Source organism: Eubalaena glacialis, chromosome 2 (assembly GCF_028564815.1).
Source record: "Eubalaena glacialis isolate mEubGla1 chromosome 2, mEubGla1.1.hap2.+ XY, whole genome shotgun sequence".
NCBI lineage: Eukaryota > Metazoa > Chordata > Mammalia > Artiodactyla > Balaenidae > Eubalaena > Eubalaena glacialis.
This window is the reverse complement of record NC_083717.1, coordinates 194,274,980-194,298,946: the sequence shown is the minus strand read 5'-3', so window position 1 is coordinate 194,298,946 and position 23,967 is coordinate 194,274,980. Positions and strand designations below refer to the sequence as shown.

At 66.8% G+C, this 23,967-nt stretch overlaps 1 protein-coding gene across 3 annotated transcripts in view; it reads right to left on the bottom strand.

The window, feature by feature from the left end:
• Positions 1–6,059: 6,059 nt before the first annotated feature.
• Positions 6,060–23,967, bottom strand: part of KIF26A (kinesin family member 26A) — a 40,133-nt gene continuing 22,225 nt past the window's right edge. Inside the window, exons 1-13 of one of the 3 annotated variants that reach the window (XM_061181365.1) lie at positions 21,661–21,721; positions 19,156–19,345; positions 14,740–14,952; positions 14,102–14,195; positions 13,555–13,817; positions 13,259–13,442; positions 12,961–13,123; positions 12,457–12,619; positions 8,921–11,834; positions 7,764–7,969; positions 7,637–7,657; positions 7,120–7,270; positions 6,060–6,924 (exon numbers count right to left, since the gene is read on the bottom strand). In XM_061181365.1, the coding sequence (XP_061037348.1) occupies positions 6,749–6,924; positions 7,120–7,270; positions 7,637–7,657; positions 7,764–7,969; positions 8,921–11,834; positions 12,457–12,619; positions 12,961–13,123; positions 13,259–13,442; positions 13,555–13,817; positions 14,102–14,195; positions 14,740–14,952; positions 19,156–19,345; positions 21,661–21,680 (4,758 nt within the window). In that variant the 5' untranslated portion in view covers positions 21,681–21,721 and the 3' untranslated portion in view covers positions 6,060–6,748. Of the gene's footprint in view, positions 6,925–7,119; positions 7,271–7,636; positions 7,658–7,763; positions 7,970–8,920; positions 11,835–12,456; positions 12,620–12,960; positions 13,124–13,258; positions 13,443–13,554; positions 13,818–14,101; positions 14,196–14,739; positions 14,953–19,155; positions 19,346–21,660; positions 21,722–23,967 lie in introns of those variants that run through there. The other 2 variants (XM_061181363.1, XM_061181364.1) reach the window with 2 other exon arrangements.

Sequence of the window (23,967 nt, the reverse complement as noted above, 5' to 3'; positions counted from 1 at the left end):
TTCAGAGGACATTTGAAACCATTTATTAACCTGGACCGTGTTTTCCCAAATAGCTGAGAAAAGCAGGAGCCAGTGTGGGGAGAGGCTGCCTTCCTCCAGATTGGGGGTGTGGGCAAATGGCTGTCCCTGGAGATGGCTGGAGGCTGTGGGCAGACCAGGTGACCAATGGCAGGAGGCCTGGCTGCCCAGGGGGTGGGCGGCATGTCCCAACTGACCTCACATTCCCCAAGTGATGAGAGCGTGAAGGCGGGTATAGGGTGATCTCACCCTGGAGCCGCCCTGTGGGTCCTCAGGGACGTCACTGCCCCTTCTCCAGCCCCGGGGTCGGGCCTGGTGGCCAGGTCACACCAGCTATTAGACCAGCATCGTCGGCACTGAGGCTGCAGCCCCAAGCCCTCGAGCCAGCAGGCCGTCTCCTGGGTCAGCCACTGAGTCCACTGTGAGACCCAGAGCCTGGCACCCGGCCTTGGAGGAGACAGACCCAGCCTCAGGCAACCCCCAAGGACGCCATCACCACGCCCAGGTCTCCAGGGCTGCTCAGAGTTGGGGCCTGGGTGCCTCTGCCTGTCCCCCAGAGCTCCCCTCCGCTCCGGGAGCCCCAGGAGGGGGCCTAGGCTGACTGCTCCCCCCACCTGGGCACTCAGAGACTGCAGCGCCCCCAGGGCCTCAGCCCTCACAGCTGTCATTTCAGGGGCTCGGGGCCTCCCAGTGCTGGAGACCCAGGCCCACGGGCACAGGATGTCCAGTGGGAGGCTGATGAGGACGCTGTGGCCACCGACACAGAGTCAGCAGAAAGGCCAGGCCGGGTGGGGCGGGGCGGGGAGGGGGCCCCGAATTTGCCACTGGATGTCTGGCGGGCCGCCCATTCCAGCCTGGGCCACCTGGGGAGGACACAAGGGCCTCCATGCAACCATCGAGGACTTTAAAAATGACTCCGGCCAAATGCAAGGGCTCCCAGTGGCCAAAGCTGGAGGGATTTTAGTAACAAAATTAAGTAGTATTGGATTATAACCCAAAGTATAAAATAAATATCCGCAAGTCCATACCAGTAGACGTAAGTGATGGTATAATTAACAGCTCGCTTGTGTAGGATAATTCCAAATCATTTACGTAGGTGCCACCGCCCTTCCACAGTGTTACCTTGGGTGGGACCCTGGACCAGAAAAAGGACATTAGGGAAAATCTGAACAAAGAATGGACTTCAGTTAATAATAATTATCATTATAACAAATGTACAACACCACACTAATGTAAGATGTTAATATTAGGGGAACCTGGGTATGGGGTGTATGGGAACTCTCTGTACTATCTTCTGAATTTTTCTATAAATCTAAGATAAAGTTTATTTTCGAAAGGTGATTCTGAAACAAATACAGGATAGCAGGAGGCTAAGGTTTGGTGCAGCTGGGTGGTGGGTACATAATGAAACTCTGTGCTTGTCTCTGTGGGGGTTGTTTCTCCAGGTAAAGAGGGGGGAGGGGGAGGGGAGGGGAGGGGGGAGGGGAGAGGTGGGGAGGGGGAGGGGAGGGGAGGGGAGGGGAGGGGGAGGGGGAGGGGAGGGAGGAATATATACATTCATGAAGGCCTCCAGGCCCGGCTACCAGGCCCGCCTTTGTTTGGAAGGCTGAGCAGAGCATTGGTGGTTTTTAATCTGGGATGAAGTAACCTGGGCAGAAGGAAGTTTGAGGAGGACCCTCTGGCTGCCCGAGGCTGGAGCGGGGCGTGGAGGCGGGTGGCCCCCGGGCAGGGCGGCGGAAACAGAGGGAGGGTCCACAGGGCAGGCTCCAGGTACAGGGTCTGCGGAGGCCCCACCCTGGCTCCCACACCCTCCTGGAAGACCCCTCCCCGAGACCTCCAACGTCCCTGTGTGCCCATCTGCCCCTGTGCCAGGCCACGCTGGACTCTGGGGAGGGGGAGACGCAATGCCCCTTGGCCCTTTGCCCCTCTGTTAGGGAGATAGTCCCTGGGCCTGGGCCTTAGTGTCCCCAACCACAAGGGGCTGGGGGGCACAGGCCTTCCAGGGTCCCCAGCCCTGAGTTCCGAGTGGGGAGTGGCCTCCCTGAGCTCTTGGCTGCTCCATCCCCACCCCCACCCCCCACTCTACAGACCTGACCCACAGGAAGCCGGGCTTCTTGGCCAGCCCAGGGAATTCCTTCCCGGCCCCCTCCCAGCCTCCTGGGTTTCCTGTGTGGAAACGGGCCCTGGATCCCGCCTTGGTAAACACAATATCAGGAGGGAGAAGTCACCCTTCGAGCTTCCTGTTTGCTGGGAGCAGACTCCAGGGTCAAGCCCCGGTCCCCAGGGGCTCCGGGCACCCTGTTGGGGCAAGTAGTGGGGTCTCCACCCGTGAGACAAACCCTCCCCCACCCAGGGCTGCAGGGAGATCCCACTGGGGTCCTCGAACTCCCCTGGGACCATGGGGCCAGGGATCCCAAGCGAGTGTCGTGCACCCCAAGACAGGTCGTGCATGCACCCCTGGATGGCACCGTGCACCAGGAGGCCGGCCAGGGGTTTTGGCACTGGGGGGAGACCCAGGGGTGGGACAGACGCCCAGCCATGAGCACACAAACGATGGCATAAACAGAGGCGGAAACCGAGGCGGCTGTGCTCCGCTGCCCCTGCCCCAGACCTCAGGAGAGCACGAGGTGCCCCCCAAGGGTATAGGGTGGGTCACTGCTGTTTATTTAGGACCCATCACTCCACCCCCGCCAGGCCACAGGGCTCAGGCCCAGTGGGAGCCCCACGGGGGCGGCTGACGTGACCTCACCCCCATTTCCCAGGGAAGACACGGGTCAGGAGGGGACAAGGCCCCACAGCTGGCGTCACCGGGGCCAGAGCCCAGGAGACAGATGGCCCCACGGGCAGAGAAGGGCCCGAGGCAGGCAAGAAGCCTGCTGCAGCCCGGGCTCCAGAAGGCCCTGGGCGGTCTGCCAGGCTCCCACACCTCTGCTGTCACTGCTCTGACCCCTCCTGCCACCGTCCCCACTGCTGCCACCCTCCCCAGGGCCACGGCTTGGGTGACCACAGGAGGTGGCTCAGAGGACCGGACGCTCGCTCTCGAGGATCCAGACTCTTCCCCTGGCACCTGAAGCACTGGGCGGGGGTCAGTACGCCCCTTGGTCCAGATGAGGCCCAGGAAGGAGAGGGCAAGTCTCCCCCAGGGGCCGCGGGCCCGGTGCTCAGTTCCCGCCCCGCCAGCCCGCCCACCCTCCCTGGCTCAGGCCTGTTCCCAGCCACCGCTGGGCCTGGTAAGCCCCCCGCCCCTGGTCACCCAGCCCAGCCCGACCCCCACCCCCAGCCCCACCTCCCCACGTGGCCTCCTGGTGTCCAGGGCTGGGGCGGGGGGCGGGCGGAGCAGGTCTGAACTCACAGAGTGAGTCAGGCGGGCACCTCGGAGGCCGCAAGAGACCTCGCCTGGGTGGGCTCATGCCCCTGTCCCGAGCGGCCCAGGCAGCCCCCCGCCCTCTGCTTCCACCCCAGACTTGGCTGATCCGGCCCTCCACCGGGCACGCCCCTCTTCCTCCCCTCCCAGGAGGAGGGACCTGCCCACGCTGGGTGTTGGCTTCCCCAGATGTTGAATGAGAAGGATGCCCACAGACCCCTGCCTGCGGCATGACAGGGGGCGGCCCGGGCTTTGCTCAAGGAGCTGGGTCCCGCTCCGCTGCAGCTCTCCCATCTGTAAAATGGGCATTCTCGTCCTCACAGCTGCTCCCCCGCTGGGTTCCCAGCCTTTGATGGTCCCGATGAAAGACCGCCCAGGCTCCCAGGCTAGCCCCAGGACAGGGGCTTCCCGTCCAGAAGGGCAGGCGCTGCCCTCCCGAGCCTCCCCTGGACTGTGGGAAGAGGGCTCCGCTGGCCCCAAAGGTCAACTGCCCCAGCCTGGGCCTGCTCCACAGAGACCCACCCCCCCCAGGACAGGTGCTGGGGCGGGGGTCCAGGAGGATCAAGGGCAGGAGGGGCCTCCTCGGGGAGAAGCAGGCTCTGGGCCCCTCAGTGACTGGGGGTCAGGCAGGGGAGCAGGGGTTTCTATGCGGAAGAAAGGGACCCACCCAGCATGCCCCACGCACCATCCCATCCCCCACACGGCCCAGGTGAGATGGTGCAGGGCATGCTGGGAGCAACAGCACAGCCGTCAGAATGGATCCCGGGCTCACAGGCCAGCCCTGGTCCCTGAGCATGGAGCCCTGACCCACCCAGACCCCAGCACCGCCCTGGTGCCTCAGGATGGAAGGGCCACCTAGCCGGGCCAGCACCTCCACACAGCAAGGTCAGACCCTGGATCACCGGATCCACAGACCAGGGGGGTTTCTCAGCCCCTCCCTTCAGATAACAGGCCCTGAAAGGATCTATCTCCCCATCCCACCCTAAGTCCCACCACACCTGTCCCAACCCCCGAGAACCCCCCAAATTCAGTGACAGAGAAGGCTTGGGAGGCATCAGGCTGGCCTCAGAACAGAGAGGGAGAGCCTGCAGGGTGGGGTGGGGGGTCCAGGGTCCCGGTGCCTCTCGGCCGACGTGCGACCCCGATCCCAGGGGCCCCAAATGCCATCGACAGCAGAGAGCAAGGAGGCAGCCCGGGGTGGGGGTCTCGGTATGGGCGACCCTGGGGCTGGACCACGGGGGCCACACGGCCACACAAAGGACCGGGCCTGTTTGAGGACAGGGAGGGTCCAGGGAAGCATCTTGCAAACTGTTAAGTGCTCTCGGTCTTGGACCTGCTCTGTCCCAGAGGGACGCTCCTTGAGGCGAGGCCTCGTTCACTTGTTCGCTCGTTCATTCATCCAGCATGTGCCCCCGGGGCCCCACTGGGGTCCAGCCCTGTGCCCGATGAGGGGGTGCAGCCATGACTCAGACCCCACCACGCCCCCGAGGGGCCCCATCGAGGCCGGGAGACGAGCTAAGACCAAACAGGTTGTGACATGCCGGGTGGATACAGCACCGGGCAGCCAGGCCACCAAGGAGGGGCCCTGACACTCGCCGCCCGGAGGGGAAGTCCCAGGTGTACATAGGGGCTGCGAGAGGCCCGGCTGGCTGGGAGGGGCCTCGAAGTGCCCGCGTGGGTGCCTGTGGTGGGGACACCGAGATGGGGCGGGGGCGGCAGCCAGGGAGTATCCAGGGCCATCGGGTAGGGCGGCCTGAGCACAGCAGAGAGGGGCGGAGTGGGGAGGGTGGCTGTGCTAGTTGGGGACCCCCTCCAGCTCAGGGGGTCCTGAACCTTGACGTGCCCGTGGAGTGTCTGCTCACCTACCTCCTGGAAAGGCAGGTGGGGGTCTCCTGAGGGGTCACCATGGCCGCTGCCAGGATTTCCCCAGCTAACATAACCTCTGGGAAGGGGGCCAGGAGCCCACCAGAAAATGCTGCTTCCCATCAGCCCAGCCCCTGCCCCTGGCTCCCTGCCTCAGGACCCCGAGAGCCGGGCAACTCAAGACAGAGTGGCTGGGGAGGGGGACAGAGAGGAGATGGGGGCTTGAATCCCAGCCTGCAGGAGGACCTCCTCCCGGTCAGTGCCTTCTCGCCTACAACGCTGGTCCCTGCAGGGGCTGCCATAGGGTTTGCGGGCAGAGGGAGCGTCCCCTGCTGACCCCGAAGCCCTCTGATCCCGTGGACGCATCCCTCCAACGTTCTGCAGCCCCCTCGCCCCAGGACCCTCAGAGAACTGCACGCCCAGTGAACTCAGGAGCCGCGTGAACAATGGATGCATCTTTTATTCACAAATAAAAGCTGTAGCAAGATATTATCTACACATTTGTACAAAGGTTTGGACAACCCTAGAAAATACATGACGATCAGAAAACAGAACCCGTAGTGACGGGAATGTCCCGCTCGTCAGCAGGCTCACCCCTGGTCTACATTTGGCAAGAAGTGCCTCCCGAGGACCCTCGCCCTGCTTGGGGACCCCCCAGAAAGAGTCCGGCCGGAGTGACACCTTCCATAGAAAACCCTAAAAACATAGATCATTTGTCTTCAAATTTCGACTGCAAATACCTCATTTATAGGCAAAACGATATAAAAATATGAACCTAACAGAACCTTTACAAAACCCTCCCCCTCCCCCCCATTTTTGTGTGTGTTGGTTTGTTTTTTGCTTGTGGTTTTGGTAAGAATTCCTGCCGTGGAAGAAGGCGCCAGGTGCCTTCAGCTCAGCCCTTGGGCACCGCCCTCCCGGTGACCTCAGAACGGAACAGGTCCTGGGGAGAGGAGGGTCGGCCATCCCCGCCTGGAAGACCCCACCGGCTCAGTCTGCGCAGAGAACACATGCAGGCCGAGGGTCTGGAGACCACCAAGGCGGGCCCTGCTGAGAGGAAACAGCTATGAAAGAAAAGCAACCCTGAATCCTAAACCAGAGCCTGGCGAGCCCGGGGCTATCTTGCTACATGGAACTGCTTGGCTGTAAAGAAGGCGCGATCAGATCAAACAGTCGGGCCGGCGGCCCCAGCGCACCGTCTGCTGGTGTCTTGAGTCCTTAGCACCAAACGCGAAAAGGAGAGAAATCCAGTCCAAGGTTAAAGGCACTTGCGTTGCTGTCCGGGGGCGATAGTCTTCCCGTGTCCTGCTCACTCGCTGCTCCGTCCACGTGCTCGGCCGGCCCCTCCCCTGCCTCACGCTCCATCGCCCAAGACCCGCGGGTCCCCACTGGACCCTCCGCATCCTCGTCCCTCCAACCCCTGCCACATCCTCGCTCCATCCCACGTCCCGTCCTCGAGCCCCTGACACCCCCGTCCCCTCCCCCGTGTCCCAGTGCCCAGCCTCAGACGTCCACCTCCTGCGGCCCCGGGGCAGCGGTGGCGGCGCTGATGTCGAAGCAGGTGACCATCATGACGCGGGCCTTGCACAGATTCACGCACTGCTCCAGGGCGGCCGTGGCGCGCTCCAGGGCCGCCAGGTACTCGGCCGACTCGGGCTCCAGCTCCGGGTCCACCTCGACTAGGGATGGACGGCAGACCGCTGGTCAGGCCGGGGTCCCCGCAGGGCCCAGGAAATGCTTCTCTCCCTCCCAGCCTCTGGGTCCCCACCTGGGGCGGGGTGAAGTGGCTGGACTGGGGGCGCAGGTGGGGCGCGGAGCCTGGGGTCCCGCACCTGCGCCTCCCGGGGTGTGGGGGGATGAGCGGGGAGACTCACACTGCTCCAGCCAGCGGCCGGGCTCCACCATCAGCCGGCCCTGGGTCTCAGCCAGCTCCTCGCGGAGCGCCTCACGCTTGTCCCACACCTCCTGCAGCCGCTGCTGCCTACGCTCGGCCAGCCGCAACTTCGCACTGACGCACACCGGGCCCTGGGCGGCGGGGACGGCGGTGGGTGGGCTCAGGCACGGAGGACGGCCTGCTCCCAGGGGCTCTGTGAGCCTCGCTCCACCCCCGGGGCCCGGGCAGGCGCACAGCAGGGCCTCAAAGGCGGGCAGGGGTAGGACCTGGGCCCCTCCTGCCCGAGGGGGCTCACGCCACGTGCTCCCAAAGCAGCCCGTGCCTGTCTGGAACCCGGGCCCAGGACGAGTGGGCACAGCGTTGGGAAGCACGCCCACACCCCGGCGTAACTCCAGGGCACGAGAGCGGTGGCCTCAGGACCCCTCCAGCCCCCCACTCGGCCCAAAAGGGCCATCGGAAGATGCCAGGGGTTCAGGACCGAGCGGGGCCTTTCCTACCTTCTCTGCATTCTGGGAGGGCTGTGGACAAGAGGGCAGGGTGAGGTCAGTGGGCTGCCCTGCCACACCCCAGAGGCCCACCCTGCCCTCCCAGGACCGCCTGCCCCCAGCCTGCCCCAGCCCCGACCTCGGCCGGGTCCTCCCCCGGGGGCAGGCAGTGCCGCTGCAGGCGCTCCACGTCATCAATCTCGTACACCTTGATCTCGAAGGGTTCCTTCAGCGAGCCAGCCAGGGGCAGCGGCAGGTCCACCCACTGGCCGGGGAGGCTGGGCTTGCGGCCCAGGGCAGCGGCATCGGGCAGCGGGGCCGGGATCAGCCGTCGCCGCTGCAGACCTGCAACAGAGAGCCAGGTGCTGGGTTAGCAGAGGCCGGACCCCAGCCCCCAGCCCAGGACTGAGAGGGGTGCCGGGCTGCGGTTCTGACAGGCAGAGCCCACGGGGGCCCTCCCAATCCTGAAACGCTCAGCCTAGCGCCGGCCGGAAACCCGGCCACCCCTGCCTGCCCCGTGGAACAGATGGGCTCCTGTCCGCCAGTCCCTCCCCCAGCCGCCTCCCGCCTGGACGGCCACACCCTCCCTACTGGACAGCAGCCTCAAGGTCACTCACACCCGCCAGCCCTGGAGGCAGCCCTCCGACACCCTAAGAGGCCACGCTGCTTCCTAATCGCAACCGTCTCCACCCTGGACAGACTCCCAAGCCAGGCCCACGCTTGTGGCACCACCCACATCTCACAGCACACCCCTCCCTGCTCCCCACGCCGGCCTCCTGCTTTCCCAGCCCACCTTCAGCCAGGGCGTGCCTCCCCCGCCCCCCCGGAGGACATCAGCCAGTGGCCAAATCCCCCCAGCCACACACAGCATGAGAAACAGGCCCACCCTACCCAGGTCCCCAGAGACAGAAGGTCCAGGGGACGGAGGCAGGAACAGCACAGCAGGGGGCTCCCAGGCAGCCGGGCACCAGCCCCGGGAGGGAGCACCAGGCTTGGAGCCCCAGACCCAAGTCCTCGCCCAGCTCTCCCCGCCTCAGCAGGGTGCCCCGTGTGGGCCCACCCCTGCCACCCGCTCTGAGGGGACAGGGACCAGCCTCAGAGGCAGCCTGGGGATCAGAGAAGGGCACACGCCGGGCGCGTCCACAGACGGTAGGGGCTGCACACACCTAGAGCCTGAACAGCCCCAGGCACGTCTGTGAAACTGTCGAGGGCCGCGTACACTGGGATCCACGGAGGTGGTGCCCAGCTGTCAAGTGCGGCCGGGCCCGGGCCCTGCGGGGGCTGGGCCACACCCACCTGTGGCCCTCTTCTTGGGGGACTTGAGGCTGCGGGAGCGGGCGCCCGGGGACGCGGCCCCGCTGTCGCTCATGGAGTCAGGGGCCGAGGAGGCGCTGCCGGTGGCCTCGCTGTCGCGCATCATGCTCTCGTAGCCGCTGCTGCCGCCGCTGTGGTAGAAGAGGGCCGTGCGGCCCATGGCGGGCGGGAGCTCCCCACTCAGCACGCTGCTGTTGTCGCTGCCGTGGCCGCTGCTGTAGCGCTGCGGCCGCCGCGGGGCCGTCACCTTGCTGTACGGAGAGGGCAGCACCGGGCCCGCGGGCGGCCGCTCCTCAGACACGTTCACGCCGCTGTCGTTGCCGCTGTCCGAGTCGGCCGAGCCCCACAAGGGGCCACTTCGGCCGTGGCCTCCGCCGGCTGCCAGCTCATTGACACGGCTGTGGGCGGCCCGGAGCGCCTGCTTGGTGCCCATGATGGTGCCCCGGCTGGCCTTGGCCCCAACGCAAGGCACTGCTCGCGGGGCGACCCTGGGGCCCGTCACCGGGCCCCCAGGGGTCCTGCCCGCCGCAGGGGCCAGCGGCTTCACCGAAGCACCCAGAGCCCTGGACCCGCCTGCCGCCGGGCTGCGGCCCTTGCCCCCGCTGGTGGGGGGCTTGGGGGCCCCCACACCCTTGGCCGGGCTGCTCCTACAGGCAGGAGCGGGCCCAGGCGTGGGGCTGGCAGGCGGCACACCCAACCTGGGCACGGCCCGGGCCGGCCTCCCAGGGCCTTCCCTGGCCTTGCTGCTGCCGTGCGCCAGGCCCTCGCACCGCTCCAGAGACCCATGAGTGGCGGGACGGCACCCTGCCTCCGCCTTGCCAGCCCGGGCCTTCAGGCTAGACGTGGCCCTGGGGATGGAGTGGTCGGCCCGGCCGCCAGGCCTGGCCTCCCCCTCCCCTCGGAGGAAGGCAGCAGCCCCGGCCCAGGCCAGGCTCCCGGCCTGGGGAGGGGCCGGTGCTGGGCTGTTCTTGTGCTCCAGGCTGGACTTGCGCACCGGCGGGGCCGGGGGGGCCACCCCGCCAGGCCTCGGGCAGAGGTCCCCTTTGGAGGCCACATTCTTCTTGCTGCTGGAGGCGGCCTTTGGGCTGCCCGGGCAGGCCGCTGCCTCGGCCGAGGCGTCCCCGAAGGATGTGGAGGGCGTGGTCACACCCAGCGTGGTGGCCCCCCTCCGCAGCGGTGGGATCTGAGCCATGGCCTCTGGCCTGTGGGCTGCCCTGCCCACCTCACAGCCGTCCACCACCCTCCGGGCACAAGCCAGCATCGGGGCCAGGCTGGGGCCCCTGCTGGCAGAGGCCAGGGGCAGCGGGCCACATTTGTCTGCCCGGAGCAGCCAAGGGTCCTCGAAGAGGCCTCCGGGGCCAGGCGGGCCCGGGGCCAGGCGGGGGCAGCCCACACGACTGGCCGCTGAGGTAGTCCTCGGTTTGCGGGGAAGGCTGGAGTGGATAGTTTGTGCTGGGGCAGCCCCCCGTGGAGACGCGGCGTGGGGCTCCCGGCCAGGTCGGCTGGCAGCTGCCGTGGCCTCCTCCGTGGGACAAGGACTCTGGGCGGGGCCGGGACTGTCGGGTCTGTCACGCTCTGAGAACTGAAAGCTGCCGTCCTCCAAGGGGCCATCCAGGGTCGGGGAGCCCAGAGGGTCAGGCCCCGCGGGCGAGTCGGGGCCGGAGGGGTCTGGGCTGGCCCGCGAGGGAGGCCGCGGGGCAGGGCCGGGGCTGTCGGCCGCACACACGCTGACCTGGCTGAGCCACGAGCTGATGGAGGAGCCGCAGCTGCCGCCAGCCCCAGCCGCCCCATCCAGGGCCACACCGTCCAGGGCCGCCCCGTCCAGGGCCGCCCCGCCCAGGGCCACCCCGGGGGCCTGCGAGGTGCACGCGTCGAACTCGTCATTAATGCTGCTGATGATGCTGACTGGCCTCGAACCCGAGGCCAGGGCCTGCAGGGAGCAGTTGCTGCCGAGGCTGGCCAGGCTGGAGGGGCGCCCGGGGCCAGCCAGCCCCCCCAGGGACAGCTCCTCCACCAGTGTGAACACCAGCTCGTCCTCGCCGTTGAGCTCCACGGGCTGCTGCAAGGTCACCGTGGTGGTCAGCAGTCCCCGCTCCAGACAGCGGCCGCGTGCGGATGGGCGGGGGCAGCCCTCCTGCCCACTCCTGCCCACGGGGGGTGTCCGCACCACACCCACACCGTTGGCTCCCCCAGGCTCCTCTGCGGCCCCACCAGCTTCCGGCTGCCGAGGCAGTGGGGGGGCTGGGCTGGGCGGCAGCCTCCTGCCTCTGCCCCCCGTGGCCTTATCCGGCACAGGCAGCTCAGGCCCGGCACTGCTGTCCTCTCTCTGGTCACCACCAGCCTTGGAGGGCTCCGGGGCCCCCCGGTGGGTGTCCGGGCCAGGGCTGCCGCGAGGCGTGCTGGCGGCCAGTGGGGAGCCCACGGCTTTCCTGGGGGCCGCAGCCTCGGGCAGCGAGGGCTTCCTGCCCCCGCGGGCCGGGCTAGCCTGGGCTCCGCTGGTGCCGCCCAGGCCTCCTTGGGGGCCCTCACTGCCATGGATGCACTCCAGCCGCTCCTGCAGCTCCGCGAAGGTGCTGCAGCGGAAGTGGTCAGCGTCACGGGGGCCCTGGGAGGGGCGGCGGCGGCTCAGGGCGGGGATGATGGGCACAAAGTCGGGGGGGCCCTCGCTGTCCGTGAGCTCACGGTCCGACAGCGCCGCCCCACCTGGCCCCACGTAGATGACGGTGTCGCAGGACTGCTCGCTGCTGGATGAGTAGTCATGGTCGCCGGGCGAGCTGGGGGCCAGGCGGTCGGGGTCTGGGGCTGCAGAGCGCGGGTGGAAGGGTCGCAGGTGCGGGGGGCGGCGGGCACGGCCTTCCTCGCAGGAGCTGTCCCCACCCGAGGAGCTGGACGCGTACTGGGGACAGAGCAGGCCCACCTGAGCGGCCTCCCCGCCTGCCCCCCTTCCCCTGCACCCCAGTCGCACACACCACGCTCCAGTGAAGGAAGTGACAGCGCAGCCACCAACCGTGTCCCATCAAGCACTGGACCGGCACGAAAGGTCTCAGGCCCCGAACATAACCGGACCTCCTCAGCAACTTCCAAGGAAGCATTAAGCCGAGTCACAGGGAGGTGAGAACACGTGCCCTCAGCACACGGCGAGTAAGTGCAAACCCAGGATTCAGACCCAGGGCACCCCGGGGCGCCCCTAACTCCACCCTCCGGCCCGACGGAGGGCTGCCTGGGGCATGCCCTGCTGGACCAGGCCTGGGACGGGTACAGGCCATGGGCATCCCACCAGGCTGCCCTGAGCACACACCTACCCCTGGGCCAGGCGGATAGAGGCCAGGCAACCACAGCCCCCAGTGCGATCAGGTCCGGTTCTGCTTGGGGCGACCTCGAGCGTGGGCCCCGCCGCCTCTGGGCAAGGCCATGTGGGCACAGCCCTGTGACCCCAGGGCACGCGGGGCCCCAGCACCCCCACCATGCAGGCAGGGGCCCTCGGGGAGAGGGAGGGGCAGGCAGGAGGCGGAGCCAACCTTGACCTTCTTCCTACGCAGGCGGTGGAGGTGGGCAGCCAGCTGCACAGTGCTGAGCGTCTCGGCGTGGTGGGCAGGCGCATCGGAGACGTGGGCGATCATGGTGGTGCGGCAGTTGGCGGTGGCCAGGGTCTCCCGCAGCAGCATGGTGAGCCTGTGCTCCCTGGGGGCCGGGGAGGGGCGGAGGTCAGGGGCTGAGGGCCCAGGAGGGATGCCGGGTGGCAGGCTGGGCGTGTGGGCTGCCGCAGGGCTGGAGGGAGGGAGGTGGGCCTCTTGCTGGACCAGGGCCAGGCCTGGAGCCTCGGGGTCGGGGCTGACCCCCACCTCTGTTCCCCATGCCCTGGGCACCAGGACCCCTCCCCCAGCCCTCGGGCAGCAAAGCCCGTCAGGTGATGGAGGAGCAAAGAACTGAGGGGCTCAGGGGCCACAGACACACTGGAGACGCCTGACGTGGGCTGGACTGGGCTGGGTCGCCAGGGCCCCGGCCAGGAGCCCACCACTCACCTGTAGGGCACGTGCTTGGCTCCGCTGACCAGGGCCAAGATGACGCTGCCCAAGGCCGACAAGGACAGATATGGCGGGCCCCCGGGGGCCTCCCCACCCCTACCGGGTGCCCCCTCACAGCTGCCAAAGTCGATGAGGTGCAGGCGGCTGCGGCCTCCAGACACTGAAACCACACGGCAGGAGGGTGAAGGCTCGGCCGCAGGGCACCCAGACCCTGCCCCGCAGCCCACGCCCAGGACAGTCCTGCCGAGAGGGAGGGCGGCCGGACCCACACCACGCAGGCGCCACGGCCACCTACTTCCACCCCTGCCGCACTTCTCCACACGGTACTGGTACACGTGCAGCGTGAAGAGCACGTGCGAGCTGCCCAGGGCGTCCTCGCCGCCGCCGGCCCGGCTGGTGCTGCGCGCAGCCAGCGCCGCGTCCAGGTAGAAGGCCGCCTTCTCAGCCGTGGGCGCCCGCAGCTCGCTCTGGTTCTGGAGCTGCCGACAGACGGACAGCGGGGACGGCGCCTGAGTGGCTCGGGACCGAGCCGCCGCCCCGCGCGGCCCCCGAGCCCGCGGCCCTGCTCCCCACGCGGCGGCCTCGGCGTACCTGCGCCCCGCAGACAGGGTCCTCCCGCAGGTACACCCCCGGGGACTGGGCATCCTGCAGGCTGCTGGAGGCCACCTCGGCCAGCAGGTCCCGCAGGCTCTGGTCCCGGCCGCACACCTCTACGGCCGAGACGCGGACGGAGAAGCGGGCGCCCACCCTCTCCTTGCGCTCGTCAATGAGCCTGAAGAGCCAGGAGATGGCACAGGGCACGATGCCCAGGCTCTGGGGCGAGCTGTCCTTCCCGATCATGGTGTAGGACTTGCCTGGGGGCCAGCGTGACAAGCCCTCAGAGCCCAGCCAGACCCGGCAGCTGCTTCCCTGGCCCTGCCCGGGGCCCTCAGGGCCAACCTGGGGCCACTGAGACCCCGGGGGCCTCTTCTGACCCACTCCATGGCTCTACCTTCTAGGCCTACAGGGTTTCAGCTTCCTCTCCACAAGACCCTGCCCCAGGTGCCCACCCGCTGCCCATATGGGATATGCCCACCGCCCACCCCACCCAGAAATGGCACGCAGCGACTGCAGAGAGGGGATGGTAAGGGGCATTTACCAAGGCTCATGTGGCCGAAGGAAAATATGCAGCCATCGGCCCCGCTGACCACCGACTGGAGCACGTCGGCCACTGTCCCCGAGCAGACCTCGGCCTGGGGGAGGGGCACAGAGTCAGGCGGCCACCCGGCCTCCCACCACTTCCGTCTCATCACACGCAGACAGTGAGTCCACGAGGTGGCCGGGAGGGCACCCAAGACCAAGGACACAGAAATCTCCACGTGGACACACGACACACCCGGACCGGACACGGACACACACACACTCACAGCATGAACCAGCCAGACACAGCTGACAGGCACACGCAGTGTACACGCACACACACGGAAGTCACAGTGCCCTCGCGGCCACGCCGGGCACAGACCACGCCGCACGCATGAACGGCACACACGGGACGCGTGGAGGAGCATCTCTGGGAAACAAACCACCACTCGGAAAGCTTCCATGGGGCATGGGCTCTGAAAAACTTGGCCTGAGAAGCAGGCCAGGAGCTGGGTAGAGACACCACGAGGGCCGGGGAGGCCAGCGAGGAAGGGGAAACACAGCCGGCCTCCTCTCAGCACCTCCCCCCAACCCCCCAGCCCTGGCTCTGCACGAGAAGGCCCCGCCCCCGCCCGAGGCCGCCACTGCCACCCTCACCTGCTCCGAGTCCTGGGGGAAGACGGCATCGAAGGCAAACATCTTGGGAACGGCAGCCGTGGTGGCGTGTCGGGGGCCCGCGCTGCCTGGGGGCCCCGTGGCCGGGTCATAGAGGGTCACCTGCTTCTTCCTTGGGTCCACCTTCAGGAAGGACGTGGACTCGGCCGAGCGCTGGGCCCCCTGCGCAGGCCAGATCCGCAGCGTGACCTTCACCTGGGGAGGCGGGCGGGGCGGGCATCTGAGCGGCTGCTAAGTGCAGGGCAGGAGGAGCTTCACGCGAGTCAGGACAGTGGGCCAGACCCCGGCATGGGGTCCCCGCCGCAGGAACGCGGCGCCGGCACCCCAGCTCCTGGCCAGAGTGCCTCCCATATGAGGTCAGCCAGGCAGGGAGAAAACGAGGGCCAGTGAGAGGAGAGGCTGGCCGGCACAGAGCACGTCAGCACAGAACGGGGATCACGGGGAGGGGGGGCACAGGACGGAGGGAGGGCGGGACAGAGGGAGCGGACTCCAGCTGCCCCAGTGAGCAGAGAGACAGAAGGACGAGGACGGTACCCCGAGCGCACCCCCCCTCGATTTGGGGCTCCTCCACACCCTCTCGCTGACTCCGAGGCAGAGCCAGCACCAAGGGAGCTGAACCCAAACACACAGGCCTCTGAGAGCAGGGTCACCCCACACAGGCACACCCCAGGCCCACCAGCTCCCCGCTGGACCAGCCATCATGGCGACCCACCCCCCAGGCCCGCACAGGCTTCGGGGGGGGGGGGAAACGCACTCAGAGAGGTCGACTGTCTCACCCGCGTCACACAGCCTGCCAGTGGGTCTCCTGAAATCCCAAACCCCAAATCTGAGGGCGGAGAGAGAGGGGCAAGCAGATCGGGGCAGCAAGACCCGGCCCAACCAGATAGGAAGGCACAGGCCCCGGCCCCTCCCACAGGGTCCCCTCAGAGCCCCACGCACCCTCCTCTGAGGGCGTGTCCTCCACCCCTGATGCGGAGGACAGGGGCTGCCTCAGAGCCGGGGCCTCCCCACACCCCCCGACTCCCGACCTCGGGCTCCACGCACAGCAAGGTGCAGCCCCAAGGAAAGACAGCCGTGCACCGCGGCCGGGCAGGCCGAGGGGCACGCAGGCCCCGCGAGCAGCTGACTCCCTGCTGAGGGGAGGGACAAGTGCCCCACACCCCGGCCCCCCACGTGTCTGTCCAGCCTCACCTCCTCCAGGGAGCCCTTCCTCCCAGCTCCCAGCCCCAAGCCAGAGGCCTCCAGGGCCCTGGGCACCTCCTCCCGTGTCTGCACCCCAGGCGCGGGGCAGGCAGGAGTGTGTGGAGTGAAGGAAGGACGAACGCACGGAGGGGGACGGGCCTGACGCCTGCGGTGCCCTCGGGGAGAAATGGGATCTGGTGCTTCTGACCCCAGAGCCGCTCGGAACCCCAAGGACACCTGGGGAGACTCAAACCCCACGGACACCTGTGGCAGGCCTCCGGGTCAGCAGGACGCCAGAGGCAATCCCACCGGCACAGAACCCGGGAGGAAGAGGGCAGGATGATCCCAGAGGAGACGGGGATTCTGAATCCCCAGGCCAGGGGAGATAGTGGAGAGACAGAGGCTGGGGTGGCATGGGGGCCCGGGGTGGGGACAGGGCTCGGCTGAGCTCAGGATCCGACAGGCCACCAGGCAGCCTCTGCCACTGTGAGTCCCCCAAACACAAAAACAGATGCAAGGCTTGCCCGTGCTCCCCACCCACGTTCATGCCAGCTCCGGGGGCTGGACCACCAGCCCCAAGGCTCTCAAGGGTACAGAAGGCTCAGAGGGGAGGGGGGCCAGGAACAAAGATGCAAGAGCCCAGAACAAGCTACACTGCAAACACCCCAAAACCCGCATGGAGAACAAACACCCTGGGCCACGCATCTTGTGTGTGGCCAAGGGGGGCCGAGTGCTGACAGGGCAAGCCACCCTGGGGGAGGGCCCCTCCCAGGAGAAGGCACCAGACTCCGGTTTCCACTGGAGGACACCGCCCTCCGCTCTCCGGTGAAATCTCCGATTTCTCCACTACAGTGTAAATCAAATTACCAGCCTCATCTCAGAGCCAATATTTTTCACGGGTTTAATTGTAAGTGACAGATACATAACTCCGGCGAAATTGGTTTACCGTGGGTAGTTCACACGAGGCACCATCTACGTCCCTTCGGCATGTCGCAAATTGACATGCAAAATCGCGCCGCGTAAGGAGAGGGGGTCCTCCAGGGAGACGCGGAAAGACATACTTTTCTATTGAGCTCCTCCAAACCTGGGCTCCATTAGGCGAGAATCAATTCTCTTATTCCCCGACGACATGAACAAAACTATTTCATTTCCAAACGCCACTGCCAAGCAGATGAAAATGTGCACTTCCCAGTAATTTGGGGCAATTTTTTTTCAGCGTGAACTCCTGGCCGCTTCAGGAGCCAAATGGGTTCTGCGGATTGGAGAGCGTTCCCGGCGGGGAGGGGACATCGCGTGCGCCAGCCCCACGCCACGCGCCACCGTCCCAGCTAAATGCCCGGGTCACTGTCTGAGAGAATCCTTTCATTACCGCAGGGAAATGACAGGGTCTTCGCGCCACACAAGCATGTCTCCCCCCCTAAATGTTCAGATATTGCAAAGCCCCACTGAATAGCTGCCAGGTAGGGAAAAAATACATTTTGCATAAAAAGGGGCTTCCACTCCTAAGAGACGGCTCAGGCAGTCGTGGGGGGAGGGGCCGTCATACCGCAAGATGATAAATTATCTTAAGTGGCACATTAATGTCAGGAATCGAGTGTAATCTAACTTTCTTCCCTCTGACAATATTAAATGCCTTTCAGGAGGCATTTCTAACTATGTGCTATTCGTGCAAATAACATCCAGGGAGCTGGGGAGGGGGCTCTGGGGGGCATGGTGAGAGGACCAGGACGGGTGGCCACGGGCTCCCTGCCGCAGGGGACCAGGGCACAGCGGTGGTCTGCCGGAGAGAAGGGAGGAGTCCCCGCCCTGGAATACTTGGGTGGGGGGCCTGACCCCAGGGGGATGGGGAGGCCTGCTGGAGCCCCAAGTAACACGGCGGCAGTAAGAAAGCAGGGTCTGTGCCACGAGGCTCCTCAACCCTCCAGCCACCCAGCCCCTACCCCAGACGGGCCGAGTGACCAGGCCCAGAGTTGCTTAGAGCCCCTTCCCCACGGCCAGCTCGCGGTGTCCTCCCTCTGGCCCCGGCACTCCCACCGCCCAAGCAGGGCCCAGATTCCCCACTTCAGCAAGCTCCCGAGGGACATGTCTACCTCCGTCTCAGGGCGTGTGGGTGACGGGGTGAGGGAAGGCTTCCTGGACGTCCGGACACAGGGACTGACCTCCAGGAGGCCGAGCACAGAGGCTACAGCGGGAGGGCCAGGGGGAGGGTGGGGTGGGGGCCTGGGGAGCAGCTCGGGCCCGGGCAGGGTGCCCCCTGCAGACGCATCAGACCCCTCTGCAGACCTGTCGCTAGGAGTAGAAGCCCCCTGGGGCGCGTCCTAGGCGGCAGGACAGACTGAGTCCAGGGGTGCGTGGAACCCGCCCCCCCAACTCTGCAGGGGTTGGGCCTCTGGGCGCTGGAAAGGCTGGACCCAGTGCCCGGTGGGCGGCCGCCACTCTCAGGGAGGGGCAGAGCAGGCAGAAGGCCAGGGAAACGCAATGGGGTGCACGCTCAGGGTTGGGGTCCAGTGACAGGCCCAACCCCGCTGTGCCTTGGTCTCGCACCCTCCAGAGGCACAGAATCCCCCCACTAATGCACTCACACAGAGCCGCACACGCAGGCCCCGACCCAGACTTGGGGGGCAGTCACAGGCAACCCAGATGGGACCAGGACAGAAACCCGGTCTCAGCCGAAGGCCACAGGAGCCAGGAGGCAGCCAGCCCGTGACTGGGCGAGGCCCTTCTCCACTCTGGGCCTGCTTCCCCGCCTGAACCCGGGTAGCATCCTGACTCAACTGCTCCCCCACTTCTCATGTCAGGCTGCGGCTGGGGTTTGCCGGGACTCTGGATAGCTGACAGATCCCACCCCTGCCCCCCGGACCCCCTGAGGGCAGCATACCAACAAAGACGAGGCAAGGGGGCTCCTGGGGCCAGACCCCACCCCTGAGCCCCGGGAAGCCCTGGCCGTCCCGCCCCACACTGAGACCAGCCCGTGCCCCTGGGACCCTCCCACCCACTCCCTGTAGGCCCACCACAGTCTCCCAGGCTCCCTGCCGCCACCTGGAGCCGTCAAGGTGGGCCTGGGCCTCCGTCGCCCCATCTGTACACTCAACAGCCTGGTCCAGCCCAGGAGAAGGAAGCATCCCCTCCATCTCCCGCTCCCCATCCCGCACCTGCCCAGACACCCCAGCCTCGTGCCACCCCCCAGGGTCACCCCCAAGTCAGGGCAGGGCCTACCTTTCCGACACTGCTGGGGTTGTCCTTGGCCTTGGAGGTGGTCCTGAGCAGGCAGGGGGGCACAGGGGGCGGCCACAGCTGCAGGACCCCACTGAAGTCCGTGGGGTAGGTGGAGGCTCCGCGGGCAGCAGGGGCCGGCGGCGGGTGGGGCTTCTTGCGCTTGGAGGCCAGGCTGAGCTTCTGGGCAGCCCTGGGGAGGGGAGGGGAGGGGAGGGGAGGGCAGGGGCGGGAGGCGCGTGGGGAGGGGAGGGGAGGGGAGGAGAGGCGGGCGGGCGCTCAGAGCTGTCCTGCCACCTGCCCTGCCCTGCCCTAAATGCGGCTACACGGCCACAGGTCATTCCCCCCAGCCAAGCAGGGGCCCCCGGGGCTGGGGCCGCCACGTCCAGCCCCTGGCAGCTCTGCCAGTACAGGCCAGGCGACAGAGGCCCCAGGCAGACACGGGACCCCGGCCCCTCTCCACACCCCGCACTGAGGGCATCCCCTTCTCCCCACCCTCTGCCACCCCAAGTCCCCAACTCAGCAGCTGGGGCAGGACGGCACATGCTGGAGTCAGCCACTCACAGGCTGTATGACCCACACGTGGTGACTTAGCCTTAGTTAAGCCTCTGTGCCTCGGTTTCCCCATCTCTAACATGGGATGACATGACCACCAGAGGCCCTCGTGTATAGCCCTGAGGAGCGAATGCATTCAAGGCACCCAGCACAGGTGACACAGATGGGCCTGGGTCCAGATGGGCCTGGGTCCAGATGGCCCAGGCCTCCGTCCGCGCCCCCATCCTGCCCGCCTTCCCGGCGAAAGGGGCTGGAGGCCAGAGTAGGGCCAGCTCAGGGCTGAAAGAGCCTGCCCACCAGGCCTGCAGGCAGCCCCCCGCCGCCCTGCCCAGCTGCCCCTCTCCTGGTCCTGCTGCGCCTGCCCTCCTTCTCCCAAAGCCCCCAGGCCCCTGAGTCTCACCTGTGCTCCTCAAAGGGGCCCGACAGGAGGGCCTGCACCCTCCGGGCACACGGCCCCTCAGCCCTCCTCCCACTCAGAGAAGCTACCGGCATTTTGCTTAACTCCTCTCATCTTTCACAGGAGTTGTCTTTTAAGAGACCCCAGGGACGGCTTTCCTCCTAGCGAGGTGCCATCAAGGAAAATAAAAGTAATCTACGGCGCGGGGCGGACCCTTACTAACGCAGTGGGGCGGCTGGTGCACGCCTGGAGGGGGCGGGGGCCTGAGAGCGGAACCCACGAGCTGCTGACAACTCGGGCCGGGGCCCTCAGCCGGAGACGCGGCCCCGATTCCTGCCTGAGCCCATGCGCCCTAAACCCAAAACCGCCTGAACAGAAGTCCTGCATCCTGGCCCCCATCCCCACGGTGCCCAAGGATCGCACATGGGGCAGAACGGGCGCTGACACTGTCCCCCAGGCACAGGGTGAAGGGCCGGGGGCAGAGGAACTCAGAAGGGAAGGCCAGGGGAGGCAGCTAGAGCGGGCAGGATGGGGACCAGGGGATCAGCTCCGCTCCTGGGGCTCCTCCTGCCCCGCCTACCCCCAGCCCGGCCGGCTGCCCTGGACCCCGGCCATCCTGGGCTAGGCCACAGCTTGCCGCCAACCACTCCCACGGGAAGAAGCTGCAGCCTGACTTGGAGGACCTGGAGGATGTTAGGGTCCAGCAGGCAGCCCCATCCCGGGGCGCTGCCCCAGGGCGGGGACACCCAGGGCAGGTGGGCTGGCCCTCAGCCTACCTGGGCGGGGCGGGCTGGGGAAGCGGGGACACGGACTGGCGCCTGTAAAGGCGGAGAAGGCCCGGTGGACCGGGCTCCCCAGCTCCACGGGTGCGCAGCGGTGCTGCCCCCAGGACGTGGGGGAAGGGCAGCACAGGGACTGCCCGGCACCAGCCTGTCCTGGAGGCACCGGCTGGGCCCTCAGGGTGACTGGATACGTCAGCAGACCCCCACGGCCGAGGTGTGTCCCCCGCTCCCGTCACAGCTGCCTCCCTGCTCCTCCCTAGGTCGGGCAGGGCCACCCAGGGTCCCTGAGGCTGGGGGGGCCACCCTGAACCCCCCAAGGCTCAAAGGGACGTGAATGCCAGGAGGACGGGTAAGGCGCTGGGGGAGACAGGACAACATCGGGCTGCAGAGGCCACGACCAGAAGGCAGTGCTTTGCCTGGTACTCAAGGCCACAGACGGCTCTGCACCCTCTGTGACCCTCTCAGGAACCAGGGTGTCCGGCACAGACCTCAGCCCCCTCCGTCACCCTCAGGTCCCAGCAGCAGAGCACGGGGAGGTGTCCTTCCCTGCTGGACACGCCCAGGTCTCGCCTGGATGGAGGCTGGGCCTGGAGCCGTCTGAAGTCCCGCCAGCCCCCCGAGGCTGGACCGGTACTGGCCGGGCGTCTCTGCCCCGTGGTCTGACCTAACTCGGAGCACCCCCTCCTCCCTCCCTGGCCCTGGGTCAGCCCCCGCGGGGTTGGGAGCTGAGAAGCTGTGCCCAGCCTGCCCAGCCCTCCAGGTCTCTGTTCTTACAGGCTTGCCTCACCGGGCATGACTCAGAGGCCTCAGGACAGCACTGTCTCCTGTGATGAAATCCAGCTCCCTTCAAAACCGGGACAAGCCCGTCAGCCACTCGGCAACTGCACCTCAGCTCACACGGTCTGGGGGTGGTCTCGGGAGGGTCCCAGCCTTCTGGGTGCACAGACCTGGTTTCCAGGCAGTGGGGGTGGGGGAGGAAGTGATGCCAGGCTTCACAGAGGCTCAGAGAACACACAGGCACCACGCTCAGGGCCATGAACATCCACTGCATTGTTGGGGAGCAGGGATGGGGTGCGGGGTGCTCAAGGCAGAACCCGCAGGGGGCGTGTGGGCACGTCTGCGTGCTCTGGCTCTAAAGGGGAGACTTGGAAAAGCAGGAACTTCACCTGCACGCGCAGCTCTCCTCGTCCTCAGAGGACACCTCCCCCGGGAAGCGTGCCCTGATGCCCCCACACTGGGCTTCCCCAAACCCTGTGCCTGCTGCTACCACGGGAACCATTCCACGCCCTGAGCCACAGGTTTACACGGCTGTGTCCCACCAGGTGGGGGCTCTGGAGAGCAGGGGTTTGCCAAGCCCAGGCCTAGAACACAGGGAAGCTCAGGATGCGGCCGTGAGGGAGGGAAGGAGGGAGGGAGTGAGGGAGTGAATGAGTGAGGGACCGAGCTCCTGCAACCTCCCTCTGAGCCCCCAGCCCTCTCACCTAATCCCAGAGGCCTTTCCCCAGGCTCACTGGCCCGGGTAATTAATTCACGTAAACAGAAAGGAAAACATTTGCCTTTTTACAAAGAAAAATTGCCTCTTCCAAACAAGAAGGTAATTTCACAGGCAGTTGGCCATGATGGTGAGGCCCCTAATCACGCTGAGGAGACACACGGGCCTGTCTGGATGTGGGTGGGGGTCAGTTACGGCCAACCCAGGGCTTCCTGCCTGGGCCGCCAGGAGGCCAGCGGACCAGGCCACACGCCACGTGCCACGCCCCATGCCTGCATCCCCCCACCTCGGAGCTGCCTGCTAAGGGGGCCTACGCGTCCGAGGCCAAGGCCCACGGTCCTAGCAGCCCTGACCTGGACCCCTGCTCCCTGCCATGGCCCGCTTGCATTTTCCACGTCACCTGGGAACTTCACGCTGAGGCTACGAAGCTGCCTCGTGCACCCTACAGGTGAGGGACACCTCTCCGCGGGGCCCTCCTGCCCGTGCGCCTCTGGGCAGCACCCACTCTGGCTCTGGGCCTCTGCCAGGTGCCACACCTGACGTTCCGTGGCCTGGGCACCCGGGCTGACATTCCGTGGCCTGGGCACCCGGGCAGACGTGGGGAAGGGGGCTCCACTGAGGCTGCAATGGGGCGGTGGGGGTGCCTATGAGTGCAGGGGGCTCCTGCCACCGAAGGAACCCACCACTCCCCCTGCCCTGCACCTGCCCAGAAGACCCCCAGCAGTTCTTCCCACGCCATCTAGATTCAGGGGTCCAGGAGGTGAGCCCCGGAAAGGCCCAGAAGCGCGGGTAGGAGAGAGCGCTAATGGACGCATCTCGGGGGAGGGGAGGCTGCAGAGACAGGAAGGATGGCGACATCACACAGCGGGGAGTGGGAGGACTCGGGAAGGGGGAGTCAAGGTCACCAGAGCCTCCGGAGAAAATGTAATTACTGGCGGCCCGGCCTTTTCAGGACCCTGGTGGGGGCTGGCACGCTGAGCTCTCGGTCACAGCTGTGGCTGCAATGCCCAAGCGACCCACCCAGCCCAGCAGAAGGGTGCAGGGCGCCGGGCCTCACCCCTGTGCCCTACGCCCTGTAACAAGACCCTGGGCACCAAGCCACCCACAGAATCACCCCCACCTTGGCTTGCCCACAGCGGGGCGAGGGGCTTGGAGTGGGTTGGGAAGGCCTGCGGCTAGCGTGCCCGCAGGGAGTGCTCGGGGCCAGTGGAGAGCCCAGCTCCTGACCCCACCCTATCCTGCCTCCACTTGGCAAACACCGGACTCCTACTCAACCCTCAAAGCCTGTGTCCTGCGACACTGCTCGGCCCCTTCAAAGGTTCCATGCTGCCGTCAAAGGCTGACAGACCCCACCCCGACCCCCGACTACCAGAAACTTCTGAGGGGCAAGGCACGGGCTGGGTGTCAGCTTTGCCCCCCAGATGCCCACTGAGGGATGCAGGTGGAAGCACGGAACATGCGCTCAGCTCGTGCCCGAGGCCCCCCAGGGTCCGGCAGCTCCTGGTCTGTGGGGACTCTGGACAAGCCCCTTCCCCCTCTGAGCCACAGCCCCACAAAACAAAGAAGGGCACATACAGCTGAGAGCACCC